Source organism: Argiope bruennichi, chromosome 9 (genome assembly GCF_947563725.1).
Source record: "Argiope bruennichi chromosome 9, qqArgBrue1.1, whole genome shotgun sequence".
NCBI lineage: Eukaryota > Metazoa > Arthropoda > Arachnida > Araneae > Araneidae > Argiope > Argiope bruennichi.
This window is the reverse complement of record NC_079159.1, coordinates 51487376-51505753: the sequence shown is the minus strand read 5'-3', so window position 1 is coordinate 51505753 and position 18378 is coordinate 51487376. Positions and strand designations below refer to the sequence as shown.

Sequence of the window (18378 nt, the reverse complement as noted above, 5' to 3'; positions counted from 1 at the left end):
GAAGTTTTCAAAAATGAACCTAAACTAGATTCCTAAATCAATAATTGTATTTACTTATAGCTCTTATAAAAACAATATTCATAAATAGAAACATTTTTAATGTAAATTTTTCACACATTATCTATAACTATTAATTTAACATTAAAATTTGAAATCGTATCAATATAACATCAGTTAATTCTTACAGTATGTACAAATATAGCATGACTCTGACGAATTGATGGGTGACAGTCAATCTCAGATTGAAGTGGATATTTGCTGAGAGAGAGAAAATATTATAAAAAGGAGATCGAATCGTTAACAAATACTAGGGTTGTAATAAATGCTATTGTGTCGAACTTGAAGCAGTTTTTTTCACTTGCTCTCCATTATTAACATATGATCAATCCCAAGATTTACGGAAACAAAACGGAATTATATTTGGCAAACTCTGATTCATACCTCCTCCCTAACTTATCACAATGCACTCGTCCGATATCGTGCAATTCTTACGTCACATCCACTAACTCATCAGAGACAGGCTTATTATGCCTTTTGTACTCAAAAAGACGTGTTGTATTTTCCCAATTCTGATTCCAAAGTAGTTTTCAAAACTTTCCCAATTTTCTTTGAAACTTCACGATTAAATACATCTAGTATCAAGTTCCCAATCATTTTAATCACAGGATTCAGTGGTCCTAGACCACTAAAACCAAGTTTTATTCCATCGAGTTTTGTCAACACGACATTTATGTCAAACACGATTCCACTTTCCATATTCAAATTGGCATCCACTTGGAACTGGATGTCTTCCACTGTAGCCGTGATCGTGCCAGTGAAGGTCAGCAGCACTTTTTGTGACCACTCGCAACTGACGGAGACATCTGTCAAGCTCAGAAGAGTGTCAAGGACCACCATTTCGTTCTGGCAGTAGACATCGATATTTGAATCGTTGATCAAAGTGGACAAGCCTTGAAATTCAACATTTGTCAGCTTCCCATTCAGTAAGGAACCAATGAACATTGGATCATATTTGTGAACACTGTTTAATGAATCGTAGAATATCTGAAAAAATTCAGAACATAATTATGATTTTTTATACCAATAAGAACAGAGTTTAATGTTCTGGAATATATGAAAAGAATCCAGAATATTAACATTATTGCTAGGTGTTGAATAAACTGTTATTTAAGCAAACACAAAAAGTAGAAAAACTGTAATTTTAACAGAACACAGAAATGTACACAGAAATTGATATTTGGACATGTGTACTTGTGATGGAAAATATAAACATGATATACTAATGTGATAGAAAAACTGATTTCAAACAAGAATTTCTTTCAAAAAATCAGCAGACATTGTTAGGAATATTTTTTGCAAAATAATTGGTAATAAATATTAAAAAACTAGCCGCCTTTGGCGATCAACCGGTTCGCCAATCTTAATGTTCGTTTAAATTTTAATAATTAAATAGGTTGAACCGGAATACTCCAGTCGTACCATTAAATATTTTAAGCAATTCCAACTTTAATAGATTCTTCAGCAAAATATTTTAAAACTTCAAATTTTGATAGTCATATAATTCACTCATAATATTACAAAGGCCTTCAGTCAAAGCGTGGTACGTATCTCTCTAAGTTTCTGTTACCCCTCGTAGAAATTATGCTTTAAATTGTAAATGATTAATCTGCAATTAATAGAATAATATTTTTTACTGAAACAAAGCATTTTTTTTAATAATATGATTACTGATAATAGAGTCGCTGAGCGTTTAAACTTTATGGGCACTAAAGAATATCTTTCTTAATTTATGTAATATCTCAAGAATTTTTCAACAAAAATTTCTCAGATTCATCATGAACAGATCGATTAATTAACAATGTTTCATTTTAAATGCATCAAACACTAAGAAAATAAAATGAATCGAATAAAATAATCGCTCGAAAACAGGTTTAAAAAAAACTACTTAAAAAACGATGTACTTAAAACTATAAGCATATACAAAAAAAATATATAACTAACATAAATACAATTTAATTACAAAAGCATGCAATTAACCTAAAAATAATTTAAATCATTGAAAACAGGTTAAAAAAAACTACTTAAAAAACGATGTACTTAAAACTATAAGCATATACAAAAAATATATAACTGACATAAATGCAATTTACTTACAAAAGCATGCAACTAACCTAAAAATAATTTAAATCATCCGTTGGTTGTCATGTCAACAATCAGAAAACAATGCGCATGCGTGAATTTTCTTCGCAGGTTACGTTAGCGCAAATGCGTGAATTTTTCTACGCCAGTTGGGGTAACGCTATGAAGATTATACATTTTTAATTTCCTTTATTCTGTGAGTATTTTAATTCAAAAGTACTTCAGAATGAATCTGAAACATGGATTAATTAACATTGTTTAATTTTAAATGCATAAAACATTAAGAAAATAAACAGAATCGCTTAAAATAATCCGCCGAAAAATGTTAATCCTAGCCTCATGACTGTTGGGAGAAAAAAAAACTGAAGCCTTACTCATTTGGCGGTGGAGAAAATGGAAGATTTTTTTGGCGGAAAAGTTGGCGGTGGGAAAAATGGAAGATTTTTTTTGGCGGGAAAGTTAGTTTTTAACTAATAATTAAAATTCTAATTAAAATTTCAAAAAAAGGGACCCCAGGTGCACATTCCCGACCTCTAAGGTATACATGTACCAAATTTGATAGCTGTATGTCAAATGACCTGGCCTGTAGAGCGCCAACACACACACACACACACACACATTGAGCTTTATTATAAGTATAGATTATTTTTACTCCACTAACACATTCACATATTTATCTAAATGCGTACCAAGATACAAGCTTACTTTAAAACGTGGAATCGTGGAATATAAAACATTTTATTTTAAGGTGTATGTACTACGAAGATTTTTACTAGAAGACCTACTAGAAGATTTTTTTTTAAATTTTAACTTTAAAAATCCTGTTTTTTTACAGTAGGTCATTAATATATGTTTAAACTCATTTCAGTGAGAAAAAAACCATATTACACTAATTATTAATTAATTAAATAATATTTAATGAGCTAATTAGCATATTTTTGAAACATGATATCTTAAATTCTAATTTGTACAGACACACACACAATTCTAGTTAGAAATTATGCCTACTATTTGTCTTCATGTTGTCTGCCTCAATCAAGTTATAAAAATATATAGTTTTTTTTAAACATTTTTTTTTCATCAACAATGAATAGAAAAAGCGAGATTTTTTCTACAATTTTAACTTTTAAATAGCAATTAAAAATTTATTTCTATAAATATAACTTTTTTAGGTACAAAATATCCGCTTTTTCATGCAAATTATTTTGATATATAAATAACTGTATTTGGTTAATTTCTTGTTGAGTTATAATTGTTTGAATGAAGCAACATAGTGGAAAAATATCATTCTTCATAAAATGAGTTTTAAAAAAAATCGTAACTAGAGTTTTTAATGAAAGCACCTCAAGAAAAATAATTATAACTCGAGACATATTTCGAATATTGACAACATCTTGGTATCGTTTGAAAGCTAAAGGATCAGAGAACATTATTAAGCAATAAAAAAATATTCAATATTTTGAACGATTTTCGAAGTTTTAAGTATGTACATACACCTTAAACTTCCTCATGGGCATGTATTTATTCTTTAACCCATTCACTGCTCTTTACGAGATATGGTAGAAAATTACTGTAAAATTAAGCGTCTTAATATTTCTTTGGCAGTGAATGAATTAATGTTTGATTTGTATTTCTGGAAGTAGTGTAATCGATATTTCTCTTACTTTTAAATTTTTTAGACTTCCCAAATTTTATATAAAATTTTTTAATCTTTTTTTTTATGTGCAAAGCCTTTCTACTTTCATTATAACTTTACAAATTTTTTAATGTTTTCAAAACTTAATGCCAGTCAATAGTTAATATCAGTTTAGTTTAAATCCATATGAAAGGCACCTTCTGCTAATTATAACATAATATTTTTAATAACAAATCATAAAATATATTAATGACAGAAAAGAATAACAATGAAAACATTTCACAAAGTTTGGTTTAATAAGTGTACTAAGAAATATTTTTTGAAAAATCTAGTAGCCAAAACAAAATACCAAAAGATAAGGCATTAATAAAATTATTTGTGTTTCATTATTTCAAGATACGGCAACTTCGACTTCAATTTCAATCGTTTCAGTTACAAGATGCATTGTATAGGGAAATTTCAAAATATTTTATATACCTCCTACTTACAAAGTACCTGAATCTACCTATAATGTTTTAAAAAATATTTTATATTTGGATTCAATTGATGGTATTGTTATAATAAATGGATATATAACCGATAATGATGATAATTCGTTTGAAAAACCGATTTTAACTCCAATTTTTTCTGATGCAACTATTTCGAAAAAACAAGTGTTAAATGCTTTATTCTCTGCCCATATAATCTTTAAATAAGTTACTTTCTGCGAGAAAAAAAATCGAACAACTCTTAGAAGAAAGAATTATTTTCATTCAAAACGATTCGAAACTTCTCACTCTTAAGTTGTATTCTAAATATACAACAAAACATTTTTTAAAGTTTGTTCAATTCTTTAAAATCCACTAAATTTTTATATTAAAAGTATTTTAAAATAATAGCTGATATACCAGAATTCCTCGGATTAACAATACTTTCATGTCAAAAGTTTTAAATGTAAAAATTGTTTTTACACAAAATATTATAACACACAAAATTGTTTGATGACCTTAAGAGATTTTTAACTCAATTAATTCAATTTAACTTCCGAATTTTTAAAATCTCCAATATCAGATTTCTGGCATTTCTTAATATTAATTATATAACTATTTGAAATTTTGTTTGCAAATATTGTTCTTAATGAACTTTTGAGATATTTAATAAAATCGTTTCCATTAATAAAATGAACAGAAAATAAACCAAATAAATAGTTGATTCTGTTGTAAATTATTAATCATCTTTAAAATGTTCTTTTGGATCTCTTTTAGAATACTGTTAATGTATTAGAGAACATTTCTTCAATTATAATCTTGTTCTTCAATAATAATAAAAAATAATCTAACAATGGATTATTTATAATTTTTTTATTTCAAAATCGTCTGCAATTTTTTATTCCATATTGAAAAAATTAACAAAATCGAACAAGAAAATACTGAAATAAAATTGGTATAATTGAAAAGGCAAAATTTTGAATTTTAAGATAGTATAAAAATATTTCTTATAGTATAATTTGTTCCGTAGTTATTATGGGAAAATGGCAAAATTTCGTTTAATTTATAATTAACTAAATATTTTATTGACTTCTGAACGTTATAAACTTGATAGTATTATTTTTTTACTCATAAATAATAAGTTTTTAAACTTTAGGTGAATTCTGTTAGTCATTTAGATGCAAAAGTTCAGTTAATTGTTGACTTAGAACATGCATACATACATTACAACAATGAGTTATATTTAATTATGGTTATGGAGGGAAAAAAACTATTTTATATGGAGGAAAAAAACTATTTTCATCGTGCAAGAAGGGAAATAATCAGCAAGTCTGGTCTTCCAACTTGTTCCATTAGATTGAGATTCAGGAATACATAAAACATTCAGATCTCTAAACTAATAATCTTGTCACAGTTATAATTTGAAGTTATTTTCATTGAAATTTTTATTTTATCAGGATTCAGCTAATGATAAATTTCAAATACTAATTTTAATTGTGGACTAAATGTTGCCTCAAATCACGGCAGAAAAATACAGTTTGATGCACTTTGTACAACAATAGCATATTTTTTTTTAATTAAATGAGAATTCAAATTTGCTGAGTTCTGATTCCACAGTATCTCTTATGAGTTTTTCGATCGTCTTTGTGATTTTACGCTCCCAAAGATGTAGTACCACATTGCCAAAGATCTTTATCAAAGGATTGAGGGGTCCCAGTCCACTGAATCCGAATTGTAAACCATCTAATTTGGTCAGCTTTAAGTTTGAGACATCCATCTTGATTCCGTATGTCATATCCAAAGTCAACTCCAAAGCAAATTGAATGGTTTTAACTTTAGTCCAGACTGAACCACTTAAAGTTACTGGAAAAATCTTTTGTGACCACTGATAATTGATGTAAGCTCCACTGACATCTAGAACTGTGCTCAACACTATCAATTCACCTTCGCAGTCGACATTTATATTGGAGTTATTTTTCAAGGAAGATAAGCCTTCGAATAAGCCATTTTGTAATTTTCCATCTATTAAAGAGCCAATGGGTAATGGATCATACTTATTCATGCCTTTCAGTACTTCGAAGAATATCTGAAAAGAGTTAGGTCTATAAGTATCAATTCTGGCTGATTTTTAACAGTTTATTTTTACAGTACACATAAAACAGAAAGGTCTACAAATACAGTGCAGAAGTTTTATTAAATGCTCTCTCAAAGAAGTTTAATGCTTCTTTCTGGAATCATCGAAATGGCTTGAATTTGCCATTGCATTCTGCCAAATACTATATGAAATACATCTATTTCATACGCATCTATGAAATTTTGCGAAATATTTGGTGATAACTAATGCCATAGATATGTGCGATAGGAATTTAGTTCCCCCAGATGGCAACATCTGAAAAAAAATATGGCGTCACAAAACTTTCTTTTTCCTCAGGTTTTTTGCCAGAAGGAGAATTGGTGATGACACATGAGGATTCACTTCGATGAATTGATTCTTGATGATTTTGATTGATTTTCTATTGATTTGGTTGATTTTTCTATTGTAGAAGGCTATTTTTGCATTTTAATCCTTTTCTCTAATTTTCATTTTTTCCTAAATATGTATGGTCCCTAACAATTAAAATATTTTTTTAATTCAATCTTTTCTTCTTCACCTATCCGGAGTTTGACACTCAAACTTTCATATATTCAAGTAAACAATCACAAAATAAGTCGTAGTTCTTCTAACAGTAGCCCTGGACTAACAACTCAAAAATTTCAAAACATCATTTTGACCACAAAGCAATCTATCATTGTATAAAAGGCATTACATTATTTTATGTCATTTTTACTTTAAATGAGTGTCTTGAATTGAATCTTTACTAAAGTAATTGTACTTATTAAAAAAATTTCTATTGATTTTATTTAAAGAATTTCTCCTCAAAAATAATGAAAATTTTCCTTTTAGAATACTTCTTTGCACTGAAAAATTTGAAATAACTAATAACTATTATATCAATGTAAAACAACAATTATTTCCATAAATCATCCCATGACGACATACAGTGCACTTTGACAAATTTCTGCTGGAAATGACAAGAAACTATAAAACTGAGCTCCGGTTAAAGTAGGCAATGTGATATGGCTATTGCAAACCTGTTAGCGGTATTATATCATAGAGAGAGTTTAATTAAAATTACCGGAATTTGTAAAGATTAGAACGGAAGGTTCTTCTACTCAGACGTGAAATTGCGACATTATTTAGGGGAAGTTTAGAAGTAAATGACATGAATCCTAGGCTGGAATAAAATTTTAAAATATCAGAAGAAATCTTCAAGAACTAATTTTTTTAAAAATGTTAATTTCTTTAAATGTCAGAAAACTGCAAAACATGAGCTATGATATTTTATTTAAATGCAGGATATCTATCAGGATTTTTCAGTTGAAGAAACATGTGAAAATCGGAACCGTACCGGCTAATCCGGAACATTTAACATGAACTGCATTCTGCATTTCTTCCTGAAATCCCAATACTTACTTTAACTCATACGAATCTAACCAATTTTGATTTCTATTCTTAACTAACGATATTCGTTCACAGAAATGGTATTAAAGGAATATTTCTATTCTTATTCAACAATTAGGAAGAAAAAAACACCCAGGAACAATAGAATCAAATACTTATCTTAACGGGAAATTCTTCTGAATACGCCAAGATGAAAGGCTTTTCTCAACCTTGATTGTACTTCAGATATTAATATGATTTTATATTTCTTTTTATGTTCGAAATTTCGTCTTTAAAATGTACCACGCTCCTAATCTGTTTTTGTGCATGTGTGTGTGTGTGTGTGTATGTTTTTTTTTTATATATATATATTCTTATATTTACTAGAAGACTTGTTTTGCTGAATTTATATTTTAATTTTCGGTCACAAGTCAAAATTTAATCTTAGGCCAACGTTTTGGCAATAGGGTCAGTGTGGCGGCTCTCTATACAGCAGAGCGCTGTTGCTGGAAATAGAAAATTTAGTTTCAAAAAATACTTCGGAGGGTAGAAATGTGCATCTCGGAGGGAAATTTTTTTTTTTTTTGAGATTTTTTTTTTATTGGAACCTTATTTATTTAAAAGTTTTTATTTCAATTGGAAACTACTTTTTTTTTTCTAAATTTTGATTAGTTTTCAAAAAAAAAATTTTAATTTTTGTAACTATAATTTTCATCGTTGCTATGGAATTGAAATAACTTTTTTATTGTTTCATAAAATATTTCACTTACTTTCTTCGGTTGTTGAAAGCTTCAAAAGAGGATTATGCATATTTTTTTTTTAATTTCTTTGTCAATGCTGTATAAATTTTCATTTTAATATGCTACTTCTTCGGATTTTTTTTATGGAATTTCTTAAGAAAGGCCTCTAAGATATTAAATAAGTAACCGGTGTTCTGTAAGATTATGCTATCTGTTCTTTAATCTTTCTTATTGCCATCTTTCATGTACCATCGGGGGGGGGGCAACTGAGATATGAAAGGGAGAAGTTTCTGAAATGGCATTTGGTATTCTTTTCCTGGTAGATACAAAAATGGCTTTTTTGTTCTCCGGGCCCATCACCGATGATAGGCCGTGCCTCTATGTAATAGCGCAAATGCTACTCGTGATGGACCTATCATGTAGTGAGCGATGTTATGTATCGTAACGGGTTGGTCATTTAATTCACTTCCAAGTACCAAGGCAGGTTGAGGGTGTCTTTATAGTTGCCATGCTTTTATCCACTTAATATGCTGCTAGGCTCCCTCATATAATATGGAAGAAAAGTGCGCCGTATTATTTTAATTTTGGATTCAACTGCTCATAAACGGAAAACAAGTTACCGCATTAGAAAAAATTGTAATTATTAGATGTTGGATTTCAAAAGGGTAATCCAACTGTAATTTACGCTGTTTGCATGCAAATGTGACGTCATCTGGGTTTTTTTCCATTAGAAAGATTTATATAAAAAAGTTTTTTTTTTATGTTTACATCTCCTTTTTAAAGCAATACGACGTCTACACGGTAAATAATAAAGAGAATAGGTAACAAACACGGCTTCAGTGACTAAAGCAATTTATTTTTAAAAAAACACTTTTTCTAGAAAATCATGAGTATTAATTAATACATAAGAGATTTGAGTGAAATTAAACATAATTTATATTACGATGAACCAACTGGTCACCAAAGGCGTTTAGCTTTTAGTAAAGTGACTGCACTGCATATTTTCAGAGATATTCAATCAGGCATATATCAGATATATTCTACAATAAATATGTGAAATAATGAAAAAATTGGGAAAGTGCCAAAGCAATATCAATTCAATAAAAACTAAAAGTATGATTTTATATAAATTCGAAAGAAATGATTATTAGAAATGCATAAGGTCTTGCAAATATTTGTAATAAGAATAAATATTCCATTAATCTAATTAGACAAAAATAGTTTTAATTAAATTAGTAAATAAATATTAATGCTGATTTTTTTTTTTTTTTTTTTCGTATTTGCAGCTAGAATTATATCAAGTAAGAAGCAATATTTGTTCTGCTTCAGAAAATTCACTTGAAGGATTTTATGGCCATATTTCATGATAATAATACCATCATGGCCGAAGTTTTTAAACTTATCTTTTCATTTTCAAATTAATAATCTTGGCAAAATATCGCCAATGAGTAGGATTCTCGAAAAAAAAAATTAACATTCCTAAAACAATCGAGGAAGCCATATTCGAATTTTTACAATCTTTAAAAATTATTTTTAAAAAAAGAAATAAAGAAAAAGAATGAAAAACATTTTTTTTTATACTCCTGAAATGAAACCAGTCAATCCAAGATGGCAGAGGACATTTCTTTTTTGTCTCACTGAACGTTTCGAGTTTTCAGCAGCTGTTCCTGTGAATAAAAAAGAATTGTATCAATAAAAAGGAAGATCGGAATAAATTTCACACAGAAAAGCATGTTTAGTTTTTCCAACTTATTTAATCTCGGTAAAACAAAATATTTCTCTAAATATATTTGAATGAAAATTTTATTTCCATTGACATAAGTCTCTTTCCTTGCCATTTATATTTTCGGATATATGAAAAAAAATTCTATAATTATTAGAAAAAAATCAATTTCTAAATTTCTTGATGAATTTCCAGATTTCGACTTCCTTGGATCTAAGAAAAATTAATTTTGGATTTTTTTAATATATGAACTTGATAACTGAAAAATGCGATCAGCTAGCTAAACAGATGACATTTATTATCCAGTCTTGACTGAAAATTAAAGATTTCTATCAAATTTTGAGTGAAATCCGTTTAGGAAAAACTATTTATCTGCTCTTTCGGGAGTATGTATGTAAATATATTAACTCAAAGCTGCAATTATTTAGATAAATAAAATTTGGCTCATATTTTTATTACAAGGATTGTAGATCTAATGACCATGATCGTTGACCGTCTATCAATCTGTCTGTTCGTGCATATGTGAATAAGATAATTAAAATCAACAACAAGCTACACTGGCAAATTTTAATATATTATATTTATATCAAAATTATAAATATCTGCCTAATTTTGGCAAACGATATTTATTGTCTATCACCTGTTGGTTGTCCGTTTTTAAAAATAAAATACAAAAAGCTTGATAAATGAACTTTGGTATATGGTCGAATAATGAGCATTACTATACAGCTTCTCTTATTTACTTAAAAGGTTTTCTTATAGCTTCCAAAAATAATGAACTAAAGGAAATCAAAAAATAAAAATCCATTATAAGGAAGAGAAGATGAAAAATCTACAGAATTTTCATTTCTTGTAACGATCAAAAACAATATAGCAAAAACACGGATGGGGCTACATTAGTTAATCAATCAATAAAAATATTCTAATTAAACTTTTATGAATACCTTCTCACACTCCAAAGTATTTTGAAGCCAAATTTCATTACTATATGTTAAACGATTGCTCTTATAATAATCCAAAAGACGTGCACATACATATATTCGTACTTATTATTATTAGAGACGGTGCTGGTTTTCTGACTAAGCAGCTGTCTAGGGCTGCTGAGCGGAGAAGGGGCTGCTAGCAATTTAAACAAAAAAAATGTGATCAGTCAAGTTTCCTAATATTTTTAAAAGCGAATTCTATGATTTATAAAATAAGAGGATAATATTGAAGCTTTGTTAAGCTCATATTTGTTTCTTTTTACTCACTTAATTATTACTGAACATCAAGCACATATTTAAATATTATTGCGTGAAACATGGATTTTGCGAAGCCATGTTTGCCTACATTGTGGGATGAGACATAATATCATGTCACGCTTTGTGTGGATAAATAATCAATGGACGAATGAGACATCTATACTTATATAAAGCTGAATGTGTGTGTGTGTGTGTGTGTGTGTGTATGTGTGTGTGTGTGTGTTGGCGTTTGACCTACAGCTACCAAATTCAAATTCTACGGGAGCTAACAAAGAAACTAGAGAGATACATATGACTGAAGACCTTTATAATATTATCAGTGAATTATATGACTATCAAAATTTGAAGTTTTAAAATATTTTGATGAAGAAGCTATTAAAGTAAGAATTACATAAAATATTTAATTATTAACATTTTTAACTAGCATTAAGATGGGCGAACCGGCTGGTCGCCAAAGGCGGCTAGTAATAAATAAATAACAATGTAAATTTTCAAAAAAATTAATACAAATTACTCATAAATAATAAATGTATTGATGGAATTGAAATGTGAAATAAATTGCCCATCTTATTAAAAGAGAGGCATCGAGATGTGCGTTGTCTAGGGCTCCAAAAGGCCTAAATCCGTCACTGAATAGAGATGAAGAATCATTTTCAGTTTCCAAAAATAACGGAAATGCCGATTCCTTGGAAAAATAAATAATCTAATCAATGCTTACTCACCACTGATGAAAAAATTCAGAGAAATCAAAAATATGATGAACACTGTGATAATTTGATGATACCCCTTCATTTTTAAACCTGAAATAAAAAGTGTGAAGTCAGAAAACAATGAAATGATATAACACTTGCGAAACAATGTTAGAAACGTGAGGGAAAATATCATAAATTTTAGCAGCAATACGAACATAAAAATCACCCCATTACATAACATTTTATAACACGGTTTTGAAAGCACTGCAAGAAAATTTTTCTACTAAATGAAAGTGTAGATGCAAGTATAATAGCTTTTTCATTCATTCCTCAAAATGTAGATTTAGTGTTGCAAATATGTAAATTTAAAATATTGTTTTATAAGTAGATTTTTAAAAAAAATATTTATGATTGCTTACCTTTAAGAGTGTATATATTTTTATATTTTCAATTATAATGAACTAAAAACTATGTTCAGTTTTTAAAGCAAAATTTATTAATATTAGATTTTTACCTTTTATTTAGTAGGAATGTTAGATGTAAAGTTTTTTTTTAAGATATCGGGGGGGGGGGGGAGGAATCTTAACATTAACATAAAAGTGTGGGATTTTACTCCTTTCAAAGATATTCTATGAACGAATCTAATTGATTTGAAAATGAATTTATTTCCGAATTTAAAGTAGTACAGGGTGATTATATAAAAAAAAATCTATCCCAATATATAAGACCATAACTTTCATACCGTTCACAAAAATGGAATAAAATTTTGATTCAAAATATTTTGAGGTATGCGCTCAAGAATCTTATGAAAAATAATAGTTAAGCTCTAATAATTACGATTACAGTGATAAAATTTCAAAATTTGAAAATGGCCACAACAGCTCTTTTTTATTGGAATTTGTTTTCCATAGCAACAAACAATGAAGATGGGTAGAACGGTATCTGTAGTATGAAAATCATCAGCGCTAGAGAAGAAAGGAGAAAAAGAAGAAAGGAGACTAAGAAGAATACTAAGAAGAATTATACTAAGAAGAAAGGAGAAAAATAACCGATTACAACAGAGAAACAATAGAAAAAATATTTTATTGTGTCTCACAAATTTTGTACTTAACCTTCTTTAACCACGATGACACTTTATTTGCGGTAGATGGTGCCTAGAACCAAAGAAAGTTCCATACCAAATGGAATCTATTGAACTTCACGTCTCTGTTAGACACATCAACAGTTGTTTTCTCTTTTCTTCTTAGTCTGTCTAGCGCTGGTTATTTTCGTGCTACAGATACCGTTACAACATTGTTTGTTGCTATGGAGAACACGTTCCAATAAAAAAAAAAAAGTTAGTGTGGCCATTTGAAAATTTTAAAATTTTATCACTGTGACCATAACTGTTAGAGCTTAACTATTGTTTTTCATATGATTTTTGAGAGCATACCTCAAAATACGTTCAACCAAAATTTTATTAAAATTTTTTTTAATTTTATTTTACTTATTTATTTATTTATTTTATTTATTTATTTATTTTATTTTATTTATTTATTTTATTTTATTTTATTTTATTTATTTATTTATTTTATTTTATTTTATTTTATTTATTTATTTATTTTATTTTATTTTATTTATTTTTTTGCTTTCAGTTTTACTAGAAGAATAATTTTACTACTGTAATCAAAAAGAATATAAAGTACTAGAAATCGTTTGCAAACTTTTTTCAGTTATTTTTACGATTTATGAAATACCTGGCAACATTCAGTATTTAATTTCAAATTATCATCTAAAAAATTAATTTTTAATGCGATACGAATACTTAATTTTTCAAAATGGCAATGTGAATGTAATAAAGCAAAGATCATGCATTAATTTATTTATTTTTTCCGTGATGCAATTCCTGTTATAAATGCATTTGAAATACTAAAAAAAAAATTAACATAATTGTTAATCAAAATTTATTGAACGGATAAAATATTTAATGAAAGTAGAAAATCAAATAACAAAAATTTAAATAATAATGAGTGATTTTTTTAAAAATTTTGTTGCATTGCGTATCCTGCATTTCTACAAATGCCCATACTGTGAATAAAGAATAATGTTTCAGTGTTTTGTAGTGGTTGCGTAAAACAATTTGACAGAAATTATTTGAATTATGGTACGGCGATTTCTGCAATTTGCGTCTTCTCGCAATTGATTAGTATTTATGAATTCAACTAATTCCCTTTTACAAACTTCATATTTTTCAGTTTTTGCACCTTATGACTTTTCCGGGCAATATCTTCGTTGTCACCAATTCAATTTTACTAATGCAGTTAATGAAAACCTGAGTCATAAAGTCGTTTTATAATTTTGGCTTTCAAGTATGATTGGAAGATGAAAAGAAAGCTAGTGGAAGTGATGATTACTGTAAATACTCATAAATAAATTGATGCCTTTTGTTTTACTGCAGCATTCTCACCACTTTTTGTTCAGAAAAGTAATTCAACTTTCCTTGGAATTTGCCGTTAAAAAGTGTGCACAATTGATGCATTTCTGTTACTTTACGCAACTCCTCGCGTTTTGTTCAATTTTCAAATAAATGAGACATAAAACGCAACACTTATATGACGCCGCATATTGTCATTTTTCAAGAATATATTTTTCAGTCATCGAGTATAATCATCTTTTTATTAAAAATAAAGACATATATATCACATGTTTTAAAATACAATGGTTTCTCTCAGTAATTATGCAAAGTATTGCTCATGCAAAATACATCAGATACTTTTAAGTAAAAAAAAATAATTTCAGCTGTTGCCATTCAAAAAAAATTTTTAATTCAAAAACTACAAGCACATCAACCAAATAACAATAGTGCAATATAAAGTTGACAATTCTAGTCCTAGCCTAATATTTAATTTCGAAACTGTTAAAGGTAAGCATATGGTTTCAGTTGGAAAAATGCTTTAAACAATAAAATAATGCTGCTTTTTAGAGTCAATAAATGCTCTGGAGGAAAATGTATAAGTTTTAAATTTTTATAAATCCGTTAGTCCTATCAATAACGTTTAATAAAATAATTTGAAAGTTCTAGAATTTTGAACGAAAAAGTTGTCTACTCTTCGATAATTAAAGCTGATCTTTGAATGAAATATTGAATGTCACTTTTATAAACGATTTTACACCACTTCAATGGCTGTTTAGCGAAAAGTTTTCCAATTAGCAGACGATTATTGCTCGAGGAAGCATTGATCGGAATAATAAAATATAAATCTTTAGAACTCAGTCAGTTTTAGTCACAAAAGAAAGAGCTTTTTTTCTTTTGTTAAAAATGTTAGAATTACATTAAACGCTAATTACATTAAAATTATATAAATGTTAAATTAATATCTCTTTATAAGTTTATAAGGCTAAGAAATTTTGAATTTTGTAATTTTTTTCATCAGTGCATTTATTGAAACAAATAACATAAAATTCCTTTTCTGTTATTTGAGTCAATAAACATTCTAATTCTATTTCCAATGGAAGCATATACCTAACTTAATTGGTTTAGAAATTAGCTGCTGGATTAGGCTGTTGTTACTCTATATTTATAACAAAACTGTAGAGAGGTTTACTATTAGTTAATTCAGCTAAATCAAATTTTCTAGAATCTTAAAATATTTGAAAACCTCTCTGTATCTCGTAGATTTCTCTCAAATTGATGGCAACCTAATTTGAAGAACGATCACATGACATATTACGTGCTTCTACGAATCTGAATTTTGCATAGAATTTCGACTTTTAGATCGCAATGCATTTTAATAAATTAATTGATTTTTAATTCCATAATATTCTGCTTCAAACTGCATAAAATAGGCCAAACAACTCATTCTTTTAATATTTCGAATCATTAATTTGTTAATTACATTTATATCAACGATTAAAAACTAATAATATAACGATTCAAAACTATTTTAATCAATAATTATTAACTATTGAAAACCATTTTAAATCATTTATTAAAAACTATTTAAAACTATTTTTAATCAATGATTAAAATCGCTAATTACATTTAAATTGTATTAAAAAGTATTTAATTTTCTGCAACGACGTACTTTTCCATTATAGCAACTATTTTTAAAATCAGTAGAAATGAATTTCAAACTATATAACGGAGAGAATTTATATCCCTTCCATTATATCAATTAATTTTTAAATCCAATATTAATATATTTTGAATTGTGTAGCTTGGAGTACTGAGTTGATATATTGGAATTACTTTTAAACAAAAAATTATCATATTCAGAACTATTTAACTGCGCATAGTGATACCATAGATTTCGCTATGCTGTCAGTATGATCTGTCACAGTCAATAGATTAAACAAGCAATATATATCTCCGTGTCACTGTTCACAATATTTTAAATGCATATTGAAAATTCTAGGTAATGCAAAATGACTAAGCGAAATAAAGCATATGCATGCTCCGTTTTCCAGAATTAACAAATTGTAGAAAAAGCAAAATATTACCTTTTTTTGGTGAGAAAATTTTTTAAACAAAGTTGCTCCGTCGACTTTTGTTGAAAGACTGTGGATATATATTTGATACATCATACCCTAGTGAACGAATGAAGCTTATACTCACCTATCAGGGGGTGGTATTCCCCTAGGAAAACTCAATCCATTTTTCCAGGGGGGGAATGACGTCAAAAAATCCTCTTTGTGACTAAATTCGATTTTTTTAGTAGAGGGGGGGGGTAACTAGCTTTACCGTGAGTAATCATGGATTCGATTTCTTTTTCTCTTATATTTCAAGTTGAAAATCGAATAAATTAGATGGGAGTTATGATTAGAAATTTCGAATAAAAAATATGAATTTTCTTTAATTTTTTTATTCTTAGCAGAAATTGTAAATGAAAGGGGATGGGGGGGAAGAAGTGTTTTAAATGAATACCAGTCATTTCAAAGTATATATATATATTTTTAAATTCAGAAATTGGAAAAGATTTCATTATAAAAATAAAATAGGAAATTTTCTTTAAAACATCTGAACAGTACTATAGTTAATAGATAATTCATGTTTCAACAATATAAATCTTGCCTACTGATTTGGTGTAAAATTTGATGAGGGTCCATAATTTAATTTCAAAAACTGTGCACCAAATTTAATTTTTCAGTGCATTTTTGAGTTAATTTATAACAGGAGTGCGAAAGCACAGACCGACATATGGTCAACTCCACAACTCCTTAATGGATTTGGTTCAAAATATAGAATAATGTAAATTTGATTGTATTTGATACGAATTTCTAATTTAAGTGTAAAATCTCTGTACCAAATTTTATCCCTTTAAGTTTTGTACATATCATATTAACTTGAAATCGGACAGTCAGAGAGACGGAAATCTACAATTTTGAATTCTAGAAATCTACAAATTTGAAGTAAAGACAACACACCAAATTTGATTAGTTCGACTCGAAGTGGACTTATATTCGCAAGCAAATAGACAGGCCTGAGGGTAATAGAGAGAATAATCCCAAAAATATGTGTGTGTTTTGTATGTCAAGGAAATCTGAAACGTGGAGATTCATCGAAATTTCGAATTCCTATTTTTTGACGATTATAATACTTTCTCCTTGTAAACATCACATACGAAAAAGTAAAAATAAATAAATAAACAAAAAGATATTAAAGATACCAAAATCTGGTTCAAAAAGGACAAAAATTTAGGTTACAAAAATACTGAATGTGTAGGTGTTAAGTTAAAAAATAATACATGGCATAAAATTTCGTACTTGAGTTCATTCATTTTGTACTGACGTGAATTTGAGAATCAAAATATCCTTTTCTTTAATTATGCTTTAAAAAATTGATGACTAAAGAAAATAAAACCAGTTTTCTCATTCAGACAACTGACACAAATTTTATAACTTTTACCCTTTTAGTGCAGAACGAGATATATTATCTTTTGCAAAACTTGTGAAACATACCAGCGATGATATATTGTTGCGTATGCAATGGCATCTTATTTTTCAACAAATATTGAAATACAGTTGACAATGATTTTTTTTCTCCATCTATTTTGTAAAATGCCCCCCCCCTTTTTTTTTTTTTTTTTTTTTTTTTTGAATTTTCGGAACATTATTTAGTTTTCTCATATTGTTTTGAATATAAAGAAACTACACAAAAAAATTTGCAATCTTTTTTATTAAAGTTCTTTTTTACTTTTATTTAAAAAAAAGTTCAGTGGGTCTGTTTACGCATACCGTTTCGTCTAATAATAAAAAAGAATGTATGTCTATGTTTCTGTAT

At 28.0% G+C, this 18378-nt stretch overlaps 1 protein-coding gene and 1 long non-coding RNA gene across 5 annotated transcripts in view; one reads left to right on the top strand and one right to left on the bottom strand.

Annotated features, from left to right (window-relative positions):
* The window catches only part of LOC129984607 (uncharacterized), a 57462-nt gene that overhangs the window by 22681 nt on the left and 16403 nt on the right, over nucleotides 1–18378 (top strand). The window lies entirely within an intron of this gene.
* Nucleotides 82–18378, bottom strand: part of LOC129984605 (uncharacterized) — a 28752-nt gene continuing 10455 nt past the window's right edge. For 2 of the 3 annotated variants that reach the window (XM_056094530.1, XM_056094532.1), the window contains 3 exons: nucleotides 12150–12227; nucleotides 10045–10130; nucleotides 5657–6328 (listed from right to left, as the gene is read on the bottom strand). In XM_056094530.1, the coding sequence (XP_055950505.1) occupies nucleotides 5816–6328; nucleotides 10045–10130; nucleotides 12150–12227 (677 nt within the window). In that variant the 3' untranslated portion in view covers nucleotides 5657–5815. Of the gene's footprint in view, nucleotides 1045–5656; nucleotides 6329–10044; nucleotides 10131–12149; nucleotides 12228–18378 lie in introns of those variants that run through there. The other variant, XM_056094531.1, reaches the window with a different exon arrangement.